General features: G+C 45.0%; 1 protein-coding gene across 1 annotated transcript in view; it reads right to left on the bottom strand.

The window, feature by feature from the left end:
• LOC126234602 (uncharacterized) overlaps positions 1–14,399 on the bottom strand; it is a 254,873-nt gene that overhangs the window by 187,981 nt on the left and 52,493 nt on the right. Inside the window, exon 2 of the mRNA XM_049943322.1 lies at positions 6,611–6,752. Coding sequence (XP_049799279.1) covers positions 6,611–6,752 — 142 coding nt within the window. The remainder of the gene's footprint in view (positions 1–6,610; positions 6,753–14,399) is intronic.

Below are 14,399 nucleotides of genomic sequence, written 5' to 3'. Positions count from 1 at the left end.
CAGCTCTCCATGCTACTCTATCCTGTGCAAGCTTCTTCATCTCCCAGTACCTACTGCAACCTACATCCTTCTGAATCTGCTTAGTGTATTGATCTCTTGGTCTCCCTCTACGATTTTTACCCTCCACGCTGCCCTCCAATGCTAAATTTGTGATCCCTTGATGCCTCAAAACATGTCCTACCAACCGATCCCTTCTTCTAGTCAAGTTGTGCCACAAACTTCTCTTCTCCCCAATCCTATTCAACACCTCATTAGTTATGTGATCTACCCATCTAATCTTCAGCATTCTTCTGTAGCACCACATTTCGAATGCTTCTATTCTCTTCTTGTCCAAACTATTTATCGTCCATGTTTCACTTCCATACATGGCTACACTCCATACAAATACTTTCAGAAACGACTCCCTGACACTTAAATCTATACTCGATGTTAACAAATTTCTCTTCTTCAGAAACGATTTCCTTGCCATTGCCAGTCTACATTTTATATCCTCCCTACTTCGACCATCATCAGTTATTTTGCTCCCTAAATAGCAAAACTCCTTTACTACTTTAAGTGTCTCATTTCCTAATCTAATCCCCTCAGCATCACCCGATTTAATTTGACTACATTCCATTATCCTCGTTTTGCTTTTGTTGATGTTCATCTTACATCCTCCTTTCAAGACACTGTCCATTCCGTTCAACAACTCTTCCAAGTCCTTTGCTGTCTCTGACAGAATTAAAATGTCATCGGCGAACCTCAAAGTTTTTACTACTTCTCCATGAATTTTAATACCTACTCCGAATTTTTCTTTTGTTTCCTTTACTGCTTGCTCAATATACAGATTGAATAACATCGGGGAGAGGCTACAACCCTGTCTCACTCCTTTCGCAACCACTGCTTCCCTTTCATGCCCCTTAACTCTTAACTGCCATCTTGTTTCCGTACAAATTGTAAATAGCCTTTCGCTCCCTGGTCTGTATCACTCCAAAATCGAAGTGTGTACAACAATGGATACATAAGAAGTGATTAAGAGTGCAGAGAGATGCTGTGCGTGCTGATACGACAGTGATGCGTATTTCTACGCATGGCCGTAACCAACTGTGTTGGTTCAACGTTGAACACTGCAGTAGGGTGTGGACATGTTTGCGTCACCATTGCGACGCCTTCTGCAGAGTGTGCACGGATGCCCTTTTGACGGTTTCCATTGCCCGGAAACGACCAACACCTCACCTCAGACTGTAAGGGGCACGTCAACACAGTCACTGGCGTGCCAAGTGGCAGAATGTAGTGTTCTGGACTTCAACTTGCCTTAGTGGTGGTTGTGTACGTGTTAGGTGCTACTGTTGTGATCGCAGTCGGCCAAACTACATTGTCGAACGGCAGTGCGATAGTTTGGGGAGCCCTTGGCTGTAACGTATGATCTCGCCTCCTCCGTGTTGAGGGCAGTCTGAATATCAACTGCTCCCTCAGAGGTTTGAGTCTGAGTGAGCACCTCTCCTGCAGCTAGTGCCACATGCCATATATTAATAGGACAATGTCTGGCTTCATGAGGCGACGAATATGCGACCTTTCTTCTAAGAAAGACGAGTCCCACTGTTTCCCTGGCCTGCCTTCTTAAGACCTGCTGTAGTACACGCGATGTCGGCTGGGTAATGCTGAAGTTGCTCAGTGATTTGAAAGGATTATGGTTCTTTCAATCTTCTGATTTATCCGCATCTGATTTCTTGTAGGGATAAGGATGCTACTTAGAAGATTTTCCCTCAAATTATTTCCGAACTGCAGAAACAAATACTGCTGCGATTCTTAGGGGAAAGCACGTTACAAGAATTGGAACGTCGTATCCAACTGAGTAAATAGTTCAGTGGAGATCAGTTTCGACATCGTTGTAGCTTAGTCATTTTCTCTTAAGATCGAGTTACTTCTTCAGCATTCTGTATAAAGAAATCACATAATATAATGAAAGATCACATACGGCAAACTATCGGAGATCAGCGTACATAAAGCCTGGCAAAGACACTTTCCCGTACTCTAAATGTTGGAGGAAGGCGATGACCCACTAACTAACAAAAAAGGGGACTACTAGATTTAAACAAGTCAGAGCACAAGAAAGATATTTCAGTTACACGCTCAGCCCGTCGTGTGGCCGTAATCATGTCGAAAACCTTTTCACATTAATCTTCTGAGTACAAATGACACCTCTGCCAATACAGTGCCCTTTTATACTTTGTGTACGCAACATTACCGCCATCTGTATACGTACATATCGCTATCCCATGACTTGCCACCTCAGTGTATACCAAAATCCGTCAAACAAAATAACTGTGCTCAGTAGTTGGAAGAAATCACAGACTACATCTGTCTTGAAGTGGCCTACAAAACTGCTGTTTAATATCCTTTACATCCATCAGTTAACTGTTACAACTTAGCAAATGACCTCTATGCCAATGAACATGGATTCCGAAAATATCCGAAACCAAACTCACTTTTTACGAATACCCTGAAAGCTACAAATCAAGGCAGTCAGGTAAATGCATTATTTATTGACTTCTGAAAACCATTTGACTTGGACCACAACAGTGCTAATTATCGACGGGGTAATCGTGGAGGATATCAAGAGAACTTTGCAACTAAATTCATTATTTATTGGAAGGATGATACATTATGTTATCTTGGGTGGAGAGTCGGCAGCTTACGTAACTTCAGGCAGGCCCCTTAAAAGACTGTTGGAATGCTTAGCGTGTACGTTGAATAGTTACGAGCTAGCAGGCAATATTAATGGTAACCTCTCACTTTTCATTGATTATGAAATTATAATGAACGAACGTCTTAAGAAAGCTGCGGAAGTATCAGTCCGATCTCCACAAATTTTTGAAGTGATGCAAGGATTGGCAAGTTAAGAATAAATGTTACAAAATGTAGAAGTGTGCACTTCACAAAACTTGTAAATATTTTCTCTTATGACAACAGCAATTACACAGGCTTAGTAGTAGGTAGGAAGGTGGCAGAGATGGTCTCATTGGTAGGATACTACGAAAATTAAGTTAGTATACGAAAGAGATTGCTTTCAAAACACTGGCACGACTCTCAACCTCCACTTGTTCCGACTGACCGACTGCTGCCCACAAGGCAGGGGGGGGGGGGGGGGGGGGAGGAGGAGCGATCTATGATCATGGAATATGTTATCAGCATGTCAACCACCTCTCCAGCTATTATTGCGAGTAAATGAATCTAAATGAATCCTGATGGTGCCGCTGCTTTTTTATTTAAGTAGCTCCCCATTTGGCCTCACGTGACTGAGTGAACCCCGTGCCAGACCTTCCTACCACACAAAAATCCGAGTGCCACCGGGAACTGAACCGGGTCCTTCCGCACCAAAAATAACTACACTACCTGTTGGGCTATGGACACAGTCCTAACACGACCGATTTTAGAATGTTTCTGACTTTTGTGGTACCCATTCGAAATAGGATTAAGAGGGTCTATTGAACATATACAGCGTGGTCGGAAATTCCCGTTACAAACTTCTAGGACATGTAGAGGGTAGTGAGTACGTAAGATTATTAACAAGAACCCATTTCCGGAAACGTATCGTTTCCGTTCTACGACAGTTTCAATGCAGATGATTATCTCATCCACACCCACGTGTGAAATGTACTTAGGCGTGACCCAGTACAATTGTTGCAATCCATTTGAAAAGAACACTGACTCGTTCCGTTATTACTTACGCATTTGCATTGCAACTTACACCTTATGGTTTACATTAGTCGCTCAACAACAAGAACCCAGCACCTACGGCACCAGCCGCAACGTACCGATGCATTACAACAGCGGCTCGATGTGGCGACCACCAAAGTTGTTACATTGTACCTCCGAATCATGTTCTGGTACACTCTCTCCATCCCACCTGGTGTCTCTTCAATGTCTTGTGCAGCGGCCAGAACTCGTACCAGTAGATCTTCCTCTGTCTCTACAGGTGTCTCACAAATTAGGCTCTTCATACGACCCCACAAGAAGTAGTCCATAGGCGATCGTGGCGGCCACGCGGTTGGACTACCACGGCTTGTCCACCTTTCACCATACCGTCTGTTACGATGTCTCCGGACAGCCAGTGAAAAGTGAGGTGGTGCTCCATCATGCTGAAACCACATTTCGTGACGGACATTCAATGGTACAGCTTCCAAGAACGGGTCCGACACGTGCCGTAGGAAGACTAAATATGCGGGACCCGTGAGCTTGGATGGAAGGAGGTATGGTCCAATCACATGACCGTCCAGAACACCTGCCCACACGTTAATTCCAAACTTGTCTCGAAATCCCTGAACATACGAGGCATGAGGGTTTTCGTCCGCCCAGACATGGCTATTTCGAGCATTGAGAACACAATCCCTTGTAAATGTGTATTCGTCTTTGAAGAGAACTCTTCGTAGAAACAGGGGCGCGTCGATGCAACGGTGCAGGAACCATGTGCAGAAGGCGACGCGTTGTGGAAAGTCTGCTGGACCCATAGCGTGCACCCTTTGTAAGTGGTACGGCTGTAATTGTTGCTCATGCAGGACGACCAAGACGGTACTGTGACTAACAGCCATTGTTCGCGCAATTGTTCGCGAACTCGTGGACGGGCCATCTTCAGTGCGACGCAGTACACCACCTTCAAATTCGGGAGTGCGGCGTCGCCGTGGAGCACCACAGTCCTGCCTCCTCACGGTGAAGACACCCGTTTCTCGTAGCCGTTGTGTAACTTGGGCAAATAGTTTGTGCGATGGAGTGCAACGGTGTGGGAAAACGTTTGTGATACAGCCGACTAACAGCTCTTCCGTTACTTCCAGATTCGCCAAACACAAGGAGCATGTCTGAATTCCGCAAACGTGTACTGCACCATGTTTCCTCTATCGCTGAGGCACAGGTATTGACTCGGTCTCACAGCAAAGAGAGCAGTGACACCTGGGGATAGTTCGGCGTAGTACACGTCATCGTGTCTACCCTGTTGCATACCAGGACAGGGAACTCAGACGTTTCTCTTGCCCTAAGCAGACGTTGACGAGGTACACATCTGAACTGAAACTGTCGCAGAACGGAAGCGATACGGTTCCGGACATGGGTTCCTATTCAAAATGTTCTGTACTCACTACCCCCTACATATCCTAGAAGTTTGTAATGGGAATTTCCGACCACCCTTTACAAAGAAGAGCAGCACAAGTTTACTAATGGAAGAGCGTCACGGAGGTTGTTCTGTCGCTACATTCGACCGAGCCACTGGAGAGTACTGCCTTCTGTGGAGATATTTCTATCTGAGGGGAAATAGTCTGTAGGTCGCCCTGTAAGGGGATATGAGCTTACGCTCTCCGCGGCGACGGTAGAATGGACTCTCGGACGGTCGGCTGCCCTCAGATCACAGCTGCGCACCATGTAAAACGGGAAATATGTACATTTTGACTTTTGAAACCAAAGTGCGTATAATAAGTCATTATCTGAAGTGTTGTTCACTTCAATCCGAATGGATCCGAACCATTATACAGTCTTCCTAAATTCATGGGCCTCCGGTACATTTACGCTTCACATTTTCATCTGCGGACAGTAATAGAGATACCCAAGAAACCTAACTTGCAGACACTTCAAGATAGACGCCAATTGTCTTCGAAAGTCTGTCTATGAAATTTCAAGCAAAATCTGAGTCAGTAATGTAGGAATATAATAAAAGCCTCTGAATTGTTCCTCTAGAGATCACGACGACAAAAAGGGACTAATGAGAGCACGCACAGAGGCGTTTAATCAGCTATGCTTCCTACGTTCCATACGGTATGGGAACGGAAAGAAGCACTAGTAACTGGTACAATGGGACCAAACCTCCGCCATGCAATTTATACCTGCTTGCATAGATTTAAATGTAAGAGGGTCGTTAAAAAAAACCGTGCGCAACATATTTTCTATTTTCGAAGACTCAGCTTTTGCTCTACATCTTTGCTATTCACGGAGGACATGGACTCCTAATCATTTGTTTTAGCCATCCACTATCCAGTGGCGTCGTTCTTGCACAACCTCGAATGTGTGTGTGAATTGAGTGCAGAAATGTGTGGCTTGTGAGCAGCTGCTCTATCACTTTACTCCATTCTTTTTAACTCCCTCCGCAAAGGCATTGCGCTAGCCGGACCGCTGGTAACATTTTGTAAGTCACGAATGATTCCTTCCGTTGATTTTATGCGATGTTTACAACCACCATCCTTGAAGCTCGACGGTCCCTGTCAGTCGGTACACGACGTCGGCTGGTCTTTGTTTGTCTGTGTGTTACATCGCGTTTCCACTTCAGTCACATCAGCAATCGTCGACTTAGGCAACTTTAGAAGGATGCAAATGTCCCTGAGGGATTTGTTACCCAGGTGGCATCCAATGACCAGTCCGCGTTAGAAGTCTATGAGCTCTCCTGAGCCATCCATTTTGGCGTTAATGCTTCTCAATTGACAACGCCATACTCCCCGCCTTCCTTAATACTGGCGGGCCCGCACTACATAGGGGCGTCCAGATACTTTACATCCAATGTTACATAGTAAAAGTGTAGTTTTACTTTTGTAGGACTTGTGGCCGCACTTTCCATCCTTTCCAACGACGCCATCAGACTGGACGAAGTTACCTGGTCGGCGGCGGCGCGGCGTGGGCGGCGGCAGCTGCGTGAAGTACGGCGGCGTTGAGAGCGGCACATTCTCCAGCTCCGGAGACGTCACTCCAGCGCCCGCGGCCAACGCTGCGCCTGCGCCGGCGGTCGTCTTGCTGCCCTGCAACACACAGCCCGCCGTCACCACCAGAGCTGATTAACTGGCGTCAAAGTGCACGCTTAACCGTTCCCCAAAGTGCGCAACACAGCGCTCCAAAGTGAACGGTAAAAATCGCGTATGGCCATATGTTCCACAAAGCGTGCGTCAATACGGCATGCACGACAGCAAGCTGTCATGGCGTGGACTGCTGAAAGGACATACGCGATCTTCGCGTTCTCTGCGGCAACTGCACCAAATGCAGTGACACGGAACAACACGAAAAGAAAAGGTCGTTACGAGTGAAAAATGGATGAGCAGGCGGAAGTAGATGAGAGCTTGACATTTTTCGAAAATACTTAGATACACATACTCGTTTAGAAATTGAGAATGAGTGATTATAGATTCGCACCACACCTTCTGCAACAGTTCAACAGAACAGGACACTGATGACAAAAACAATTGCTTTTGGCCAGAGAAGCTATCTGCTTCTCTAACATCCACACCACTAGTGAACCGAACTGTCAAGAAATTATACTTTTGGTATGTTAATGCCCACACTCCCCACACCACTTCTCTGAAGTGCTAAGGATATGTCTTTCTTGGCAGTACAGTGACTTCAAAGTTTTTACTTTGTTTTTAATCGCATGTAATGTTGTTTGCGCCCTACAGTCTTTGTACAATGTACTGCATTTAATTACTTATCTTTGTTTCTATTGTGATAATTACTTCTGATGCCAAAAGAGACACAGCTTCACTTGATCTTATGAACAGTAACGCTTATGTGTTCTTTGCTTTAAATTGCCGTATATTTTCTGCTCGACAACACTTTCTCGGCGCTTTGTGGGAACTGAAGTATGCAGCTATAGACGCCTTCACTGATTCCAAGCAAATGCGTCAGGAAACGCTTCGGCTTTTGACAGCAGCATTGTGTAACATACTATACCCTTTCACGTACGTATGTGGATTTCCCTTCGTTTCGGTGTAATACCTTTGTAGGGAGTCTGCACAATCCCATGGACTTTTGTTGTGCGCCAAAAGAACGTCTACTACAGGCACTAAGGCATTCCCGATACTGTCGCGGTTTTTTGGGGGGGACAAATCTACCATGGTGGGGTGCGGTTCCCGTAAGTGCTCCACACTGCAACGAAATTTCGCCTTGCTGGCAACACTCAGCTTGAAGACTTGTGTACGTCGTAGAGAAATTTCATCTGCAGGTAATAATGATGCGTCGTCTGAAATAGACGAGACTAGTATACTGGTCAACTATATTTCTGTCATTAAGAATGCCAACGATTTTTAGTACACTTTTAAGTCCTGTATTCAAATTAAAATCAGTCTCTCTCTATGTAGCTCAGCTGTCTTTATATGTTATTCTCTATCGAAATGCTTGGAAACGCTTTACTTCGAGTGGGCTTACTTATTCTGCAAATGCAATTGTTGAAACCTGCATTACGCAGTTATTTTGTCTCACAAAAATAGATTAACCACTTAAATGAAAAATTTTTCAATATCCTAATTCCCTACCCGCTGTAAGTTACATTCGTCACCTTGAGTACTTACCATTACCAGTGACGAACTGAAGATCGTGGGATATATACGTGCTGACCCAAAACTGCAAAACCCTTGTTGTCCACAGATACAAATGGAAGGAAAAATAGTCTACTAGGGATTGAACTACTGAGTTTGCAGAGAAGTATTAACTGTATCAGAAAACGAATAAAGGGCGAGGTATGGACTGTTAGGGGATGTGTGTCGACGTTAGATTAGAAGCAATAGTGGCAAACTAAAAAGGTTTTAGATTAATGCTGACGACTGACAGAAACCAGGTGGTTGATGCATGAAAAATTTTGGGAGATAGCTGTTCTAAAGAAGAGTGATCCGGCGGCAGGGTGGTATAAATGACGAATTATTATTTTTTTTCTTTAGAGTGACCTATTAATTTTATTCAGTTTATAATCTTGTTAACTATATTGCAAACAATATGTATCATGCGTTACCTAGCGTCACGTTAAATATTTAGTCTGCCACAGACAAGAGGGGGTCTGACGTGGATCACCGATTTCGATCACATTTTGCAAGGACATTCTATATTGAAAATAAAGAGACACATGCTTCGGCTTTTTGCTGGGCTATTTTTGTACCATGTATCATGATGAAAATAATTGTCAATACATTATATGCTTATTTGATTATTAATCACACCTCCCGATGTTTTACTTCAAAACAGGCAAAGAAAATATTGAGGTTATCATCAGATATACCGAGAAATATGAAATGAAAAATGGCATGACCAATCGACGCAGACCAGCGGCGTGGTAGTGTAATGCCTTGACAGTTCGGCCGCCGATCTCGCTCTGCTGGACAGACTGAATGACGGGTACCCAAGATAGCCATGAAAACACAAAACAGGCTAATAACATTAGTAACTATGGACCTTATATTACATTAATAAAAACTGTGTTGTTTTGAGTATCTATGTGTAGTATTGAAAATACGATTTTTTGCCATAAACCAGAAACTGTTCTTCAAAAACTATCAAGTGTCTAGTAAAAACCCGTAACATGTCTATTTTCAGTATAGAAAGTCTTCGCAAAACTATCACAATCGGTGATCCACATGTCAGACCCTTTCCCTGTTACTTGATCCTACGTAAACGATGTCGCTAAAAGTAAGTTAGGTTTTCCTTTATTATGGTATCACTTTTCCATTTCATATCACACAGTGCACATGCTGAACAATATTGAAGTCTTCTACACTTCTTGTTTAAATTGTTCTACCAGCAACAGTTACTAGATGTTGCTTCGTGAATAAAGCATAGAACAAATGTAATACATGAGTAGATAAATATGCCAAGGGACAGAACTTAAGATTACTTGTGTCGCAGCCTCTAACACTATACCAGACAGTATACTTTCACTGCTTCAAATCTGTTTAGACAGAAAATAGATATGACTTTTTCTAGTTTCAAAAGTAAGTTCGGTATGTTAGCTACATTTCTTACGTAGCGACCTAATGTGCACCACATAAAGTGGACAGTGACTAATTTTGCAAACTCTACGAACAGATTCGTTAAATCTGAAGCGTCATTACAACGGCTAGTAACGAAAATGTAGTAAGTACATTGTTAAGTAGCAAAGCAAGACTAAGTCATAAAATTACGATTTTTTTAAAAACTGAACAGTTTCCACAGAATTGCTTGAGAAACAATTCTTCTGTGTGCAACACGAACAAACGCATTTTATAGCGGCTCTGCGGTAAGAAAGGCGCTAACACGCCACATTTCACGTGTTATTCTGAACACGGTTGCGGACCCGGCACTATTTCTGCTGCGTCAGTGTGGGAAACGCCTGAAGGTCGGTTCAGATTTGACGGAACAGAACTTCATTTCCCAATACATTCAAATAGTGGTATTCACGTAGGCCATCGATAGAACGAAACGTCAACACCAAGGTGTCTCTGGATAAAATGTTGACTTGTTTTAGGCGGAGTAGGGGAGGGGGTGGCAGACATGACGTCTGTTAACTTCGGAAGTTAAGCTTTCTTACCACGCTAATTCATGTTGTAGTGGTGGATTTTGTGCTGTTTTATCTTATTGCCCCGTTGCGGCAGTGCTTGTGAAAGTATTGCTGGCCTAATATAGCCTGGTGAAATATACCAAGAAGTGTATTTGCAGTTCGCCTCATTCACTGTGAGCAAAGAACTAATGATTTTGTGATTTGTGATAAAGCGCCGTAGGCGTGGTCTTCTGATATTGGTTGCCAGCGTGTATTTAATTAAATTGAAAGTAGTAATATAAGAAATATTCTGATGCCAATTACGACTGCCCTCTAATTCTAAGTCAGATGCAGTGCACCACGTTACCTGATGCTGGTATACTGGTTAGCTACCTATCGTAAGTGGTATCTATGCAGATTCAATGCTGTTAAGCTGGTCTACTTCGAAGTATATCTTATGGCGCGCCAACTAGTCAAGTTCTGCCGCTGCTAGTTGGGCTGATGCTTTCGTATAAGCGAGTAGATAGCTGTATCGTTAAGGTGGTGGGCCGGGCATTTGTAGTTGTGCGTTGTGTTGCCCTGTGGTGATTGGTGACCAGAGGGGTTCATTAGCTGCTACATACACTTCTGGAAATTGAAATAAGAACACCGTGAATTCATTGTCCCAGGAAGGGGAAACTTTATTGACACATTCCTGGGGTCAGATACATCACATGATCACACTGACAGAACCACAGACACATAGACACAGGCAACAGAGCATGCACAATGTCGGCACTAGTACAGTGTATATCCACCTTTCGCAGCAATGCAGGCTGCTATTCTCCCATGGAGACGGTCGTAGAGATGCTGGATGTAGTCCTGTGGAACGGCTTGCCATGCCATTTCCACCTGGCGCCTCAGTTGGACCAGCGTTCGTGCTGGACGTGCAGACCGCGTGAGACGACGCTTCATCCAGTCCCAAACATGCTCAACGGGGGACAGATCCGGAGATCTTGCTGGCCAGGGTAGTTGACTTACACCTTCTAGAGCACGTTGGGTGGCACGGGATACATGCGGACGTGCATTGTCCTGTTGGAACAGCAAGTTCCCTTGCCGGTCTAGGAATGGTAGAACGATGGGTTCGATGACGGTTTGGATGTACCGTGCACTATTCAGTGTCCCCTCGACGATCACCAGTGGTGTACGGCCAGTGTAGGAGATCGCTCCCCACACCATGATGCCGGGTGTTGGCCCTGTGTGCCTCGGTCGTATGCAGTCCTGATTGTGGCGCTCACCTGCACGGCGCCAAACACGCATACGACCATCATTGGCACCAAGGCAGAAGCGACTCTCATCATTGAAGACGACACGTTTCCATTCGTCCCTCCATTCACGCCTGTCGCGACACCACTGGAGGCGGGCTGCACGATGTTGGGGCGTGAGCGGAAGACGGCCTAACGGTGTGCGGGACCGTAGCCCAGCTTCATGGAGACGGTTGCGAATGGTCCTCGCCGATACCCCAGGAGCAACAGTGTCCCTAATTTGCTGGGAAGTGGCGGTGCGGTCCCCTACGGCACTGCGTAGGATCCTACGGTCTTGGCGTGCATCCGTGCGTCGCTGCGGTCCGGTCCCAGGTCGACGGGCACGTGCACCTTCCGCCGACCACTGGCGACAACATCGATGTACTGTGGAGACCTCACGCCCCACGTGTTGAGCAATTCGGCGGTACGTCCACCCGGCCTCCCGCATGCCCACTATACGCCCTCGCTCAAAGTCCGTCAACTGCACATACGGTTCACGTCCACGCTGTCGCGGCATGCTACCAGTGTTAAAGACTGCGATGGAGCTCCGTATGCCACGGCAAACTGGCTGACACTGACGGCGGCGGTGCACAAATGCTGCGCAGCTAGCGCCATTCGACGGCCAACACCGCGGTTCCTGGTGTGTCCGCTGTGCCGTGCGTGTGATCATTGCTTGTACAGCCCTCTCGCAGTGTCCGGAGCAAGTATGGTGGGTCTGACACACCGGTGTCAATGTGTTCTTTTTTCCATTTCCAGGAGTGTATGATGGGAATTGTTATGATGGAGTAATTGTCGTAGACAACAAATTTAATGAAATTAGGAGTCATTGTTTTTGAGTACTTTTTCATGAAATGAGACTAAATTTTAGAGTATTATTTTAAAAGGCTATATAATTTGGTTACTATTGCATTTATGGTATTTCCAAAGTAAAACCTTTTCAAAATATGTTTGACATAAAGCCGCTAATCTTTTGCTGTTTATTGCAAATTTTGTGATGCCTGTCGAATTTGAAGGGGGGTACTATTGTAAATGGGCCTTTGTTCTTGTAATGCTTTGAGCAGCAGGAAGGCGTCTGGAGGATGGGTGATGTCTGACGTCGCCTCCCAACTTTATGGTCCTGTAGCCACGACGGAATCTCCACTGTAGCCTCCGACATTACTGTCGGTAACTAGGTCTTCAATAAATGCTATTCCGCTCCGCTCAACCTCATCAATTATTATAATCTCAGTCCTCCCACTTCCAACCATTAAAATCTCGGTTCATTCTTAATCGTTATTTTACTCACAAAAACAAAACAAAGGTTCAACGAGGAGATGGATATTTTTCCTGTGTGTTCTTCCACAAAAGTTACCAGATCCCTGATACTGAAATTGATTTAGGTGCTACAATATCTGGACTAATAAAAAGCCTACAACATTTATTAACAGATAAAATAATTTTCATCAAATAACCTTTTATAATGTGAAAAAGGCTTGTCTGTTAATAGACAAAAATACAGTTTTTCAAATTATTGGGTTGTTAGAAAGGAAAAGTAGGTAACGTAAAAAGGCTTTCGAAACAGTGGTGCTGAAACGGTTGGTCGACACTTTTTCCTACAGTTTAACTTCTCAGCAATTTGCCATGCAAACTTTGCCAAGAACAGCCTTTACCGTTCTTGCTTGGTGCATTAATACACTTTACCATTGCTGGTTCCTGAACTCTGCTGACAACCGCCCGGTCATTGACAACCGCCCGGTCATTGACAACCGCCCGGTCATTGACAACCGCCCGGTCATTGACAACCGCCCGGTCATTGACAACCGCCCGGTCATTGACAACCGCCCGGTCATTGACAACCGCCCGGTCATTGACAACCGCCCGGTCATTGACAACCGCCCGGTCATTGACAACCGCCCGGTCATTGACAACCGCCCGGTCATTGACAACCGCCCGGTCATTGACAACCGCCCGGTCATTGACAACCGCCCGGTCATTGACAACCGCCCGGTCATTGACAACCGCCCGGTCATTGACAACCGCCCGGTCATTGACAACCGCCCGGTCATTGACAACCGCCCGGTCATTGACAACCGCCCGGTCGCTGTATTCAAATTTGTGTGTCTGCACGTGTGCGCTTGCGTGTGTAATGTCCGATTGCAACAGCGACGTGTAACAAAGGTACCCCCAAGATGTACGTACCTCCTATTTGTTCTAAACAGGTACCACATGTTATGGCTCTTGCGCTCCGTTTTGGAAGTTTTGACTCCGTAATTCCTTCGTTGTAACATAGTACACGCCTGTTTATTTTTGTTTTCATTTCTGAGAGAGATTATGTGGCATCTCGGTGCTCTCACTGTTCACCACATACACTGCTAACTTACGATAATACGGTATGTTCTTACCACATGACTCATATCCTGTGATGAATAGTGAGAGCAGGCAATATGTCGCATAGACCTCACAAATAATGAAAACAACAAATAAACGGTTATGAACTATGTTACAACGAAGGAATTCAATAGTCAAAACTTCCAAAACGGAATGCAAGACGCATAACATGTGGTACCTGCTTAGAACAAATAGGAGATACGTATTTCTGAAGGTACCTTCGTTACATGTCGCAGTTGAAAACTGACATTACACACAAACATGCAAACAGACACGTCAATGACCGGACGGACAGTTAGTAATTTTGGGAAAAAGAAAACTATGAGGTACGTGGGACATTAGTACCCGGATCTCCTCCGTCGGAGTCTAACACCGCGACCACACAACCACAACACGGAGCGCTCATTAACATCGTTTCAAATTGCACATATTACATTTGGACCGTTCATTGTTTCTATTCTTTTTCCACAGTTCGGTACACCTCCTTTCTGTTTTCATGCTTGATCTGGGTTCAGTTTTTGACT

This window comes from Schistocerca nitens, chromosome 2 (assembly GCF_023898315.1).
Source record: "Schistocerca nitens isolate TAMUIC-IGC-003100 chromosome 2, iqSchNite1.1, whole genome shotgun sequence".
NCBI lineage: Eukaryota > Metazoa > Arthropoda > Insecta > Orthoptera > Acrididae > Schistocerca > Schistocerca nitens.
The sequence above is the reverse complement of the archived record's forward strand: the minus strand, read 5'-3'. Positions and strand labels throughout refer to the sequence as shown.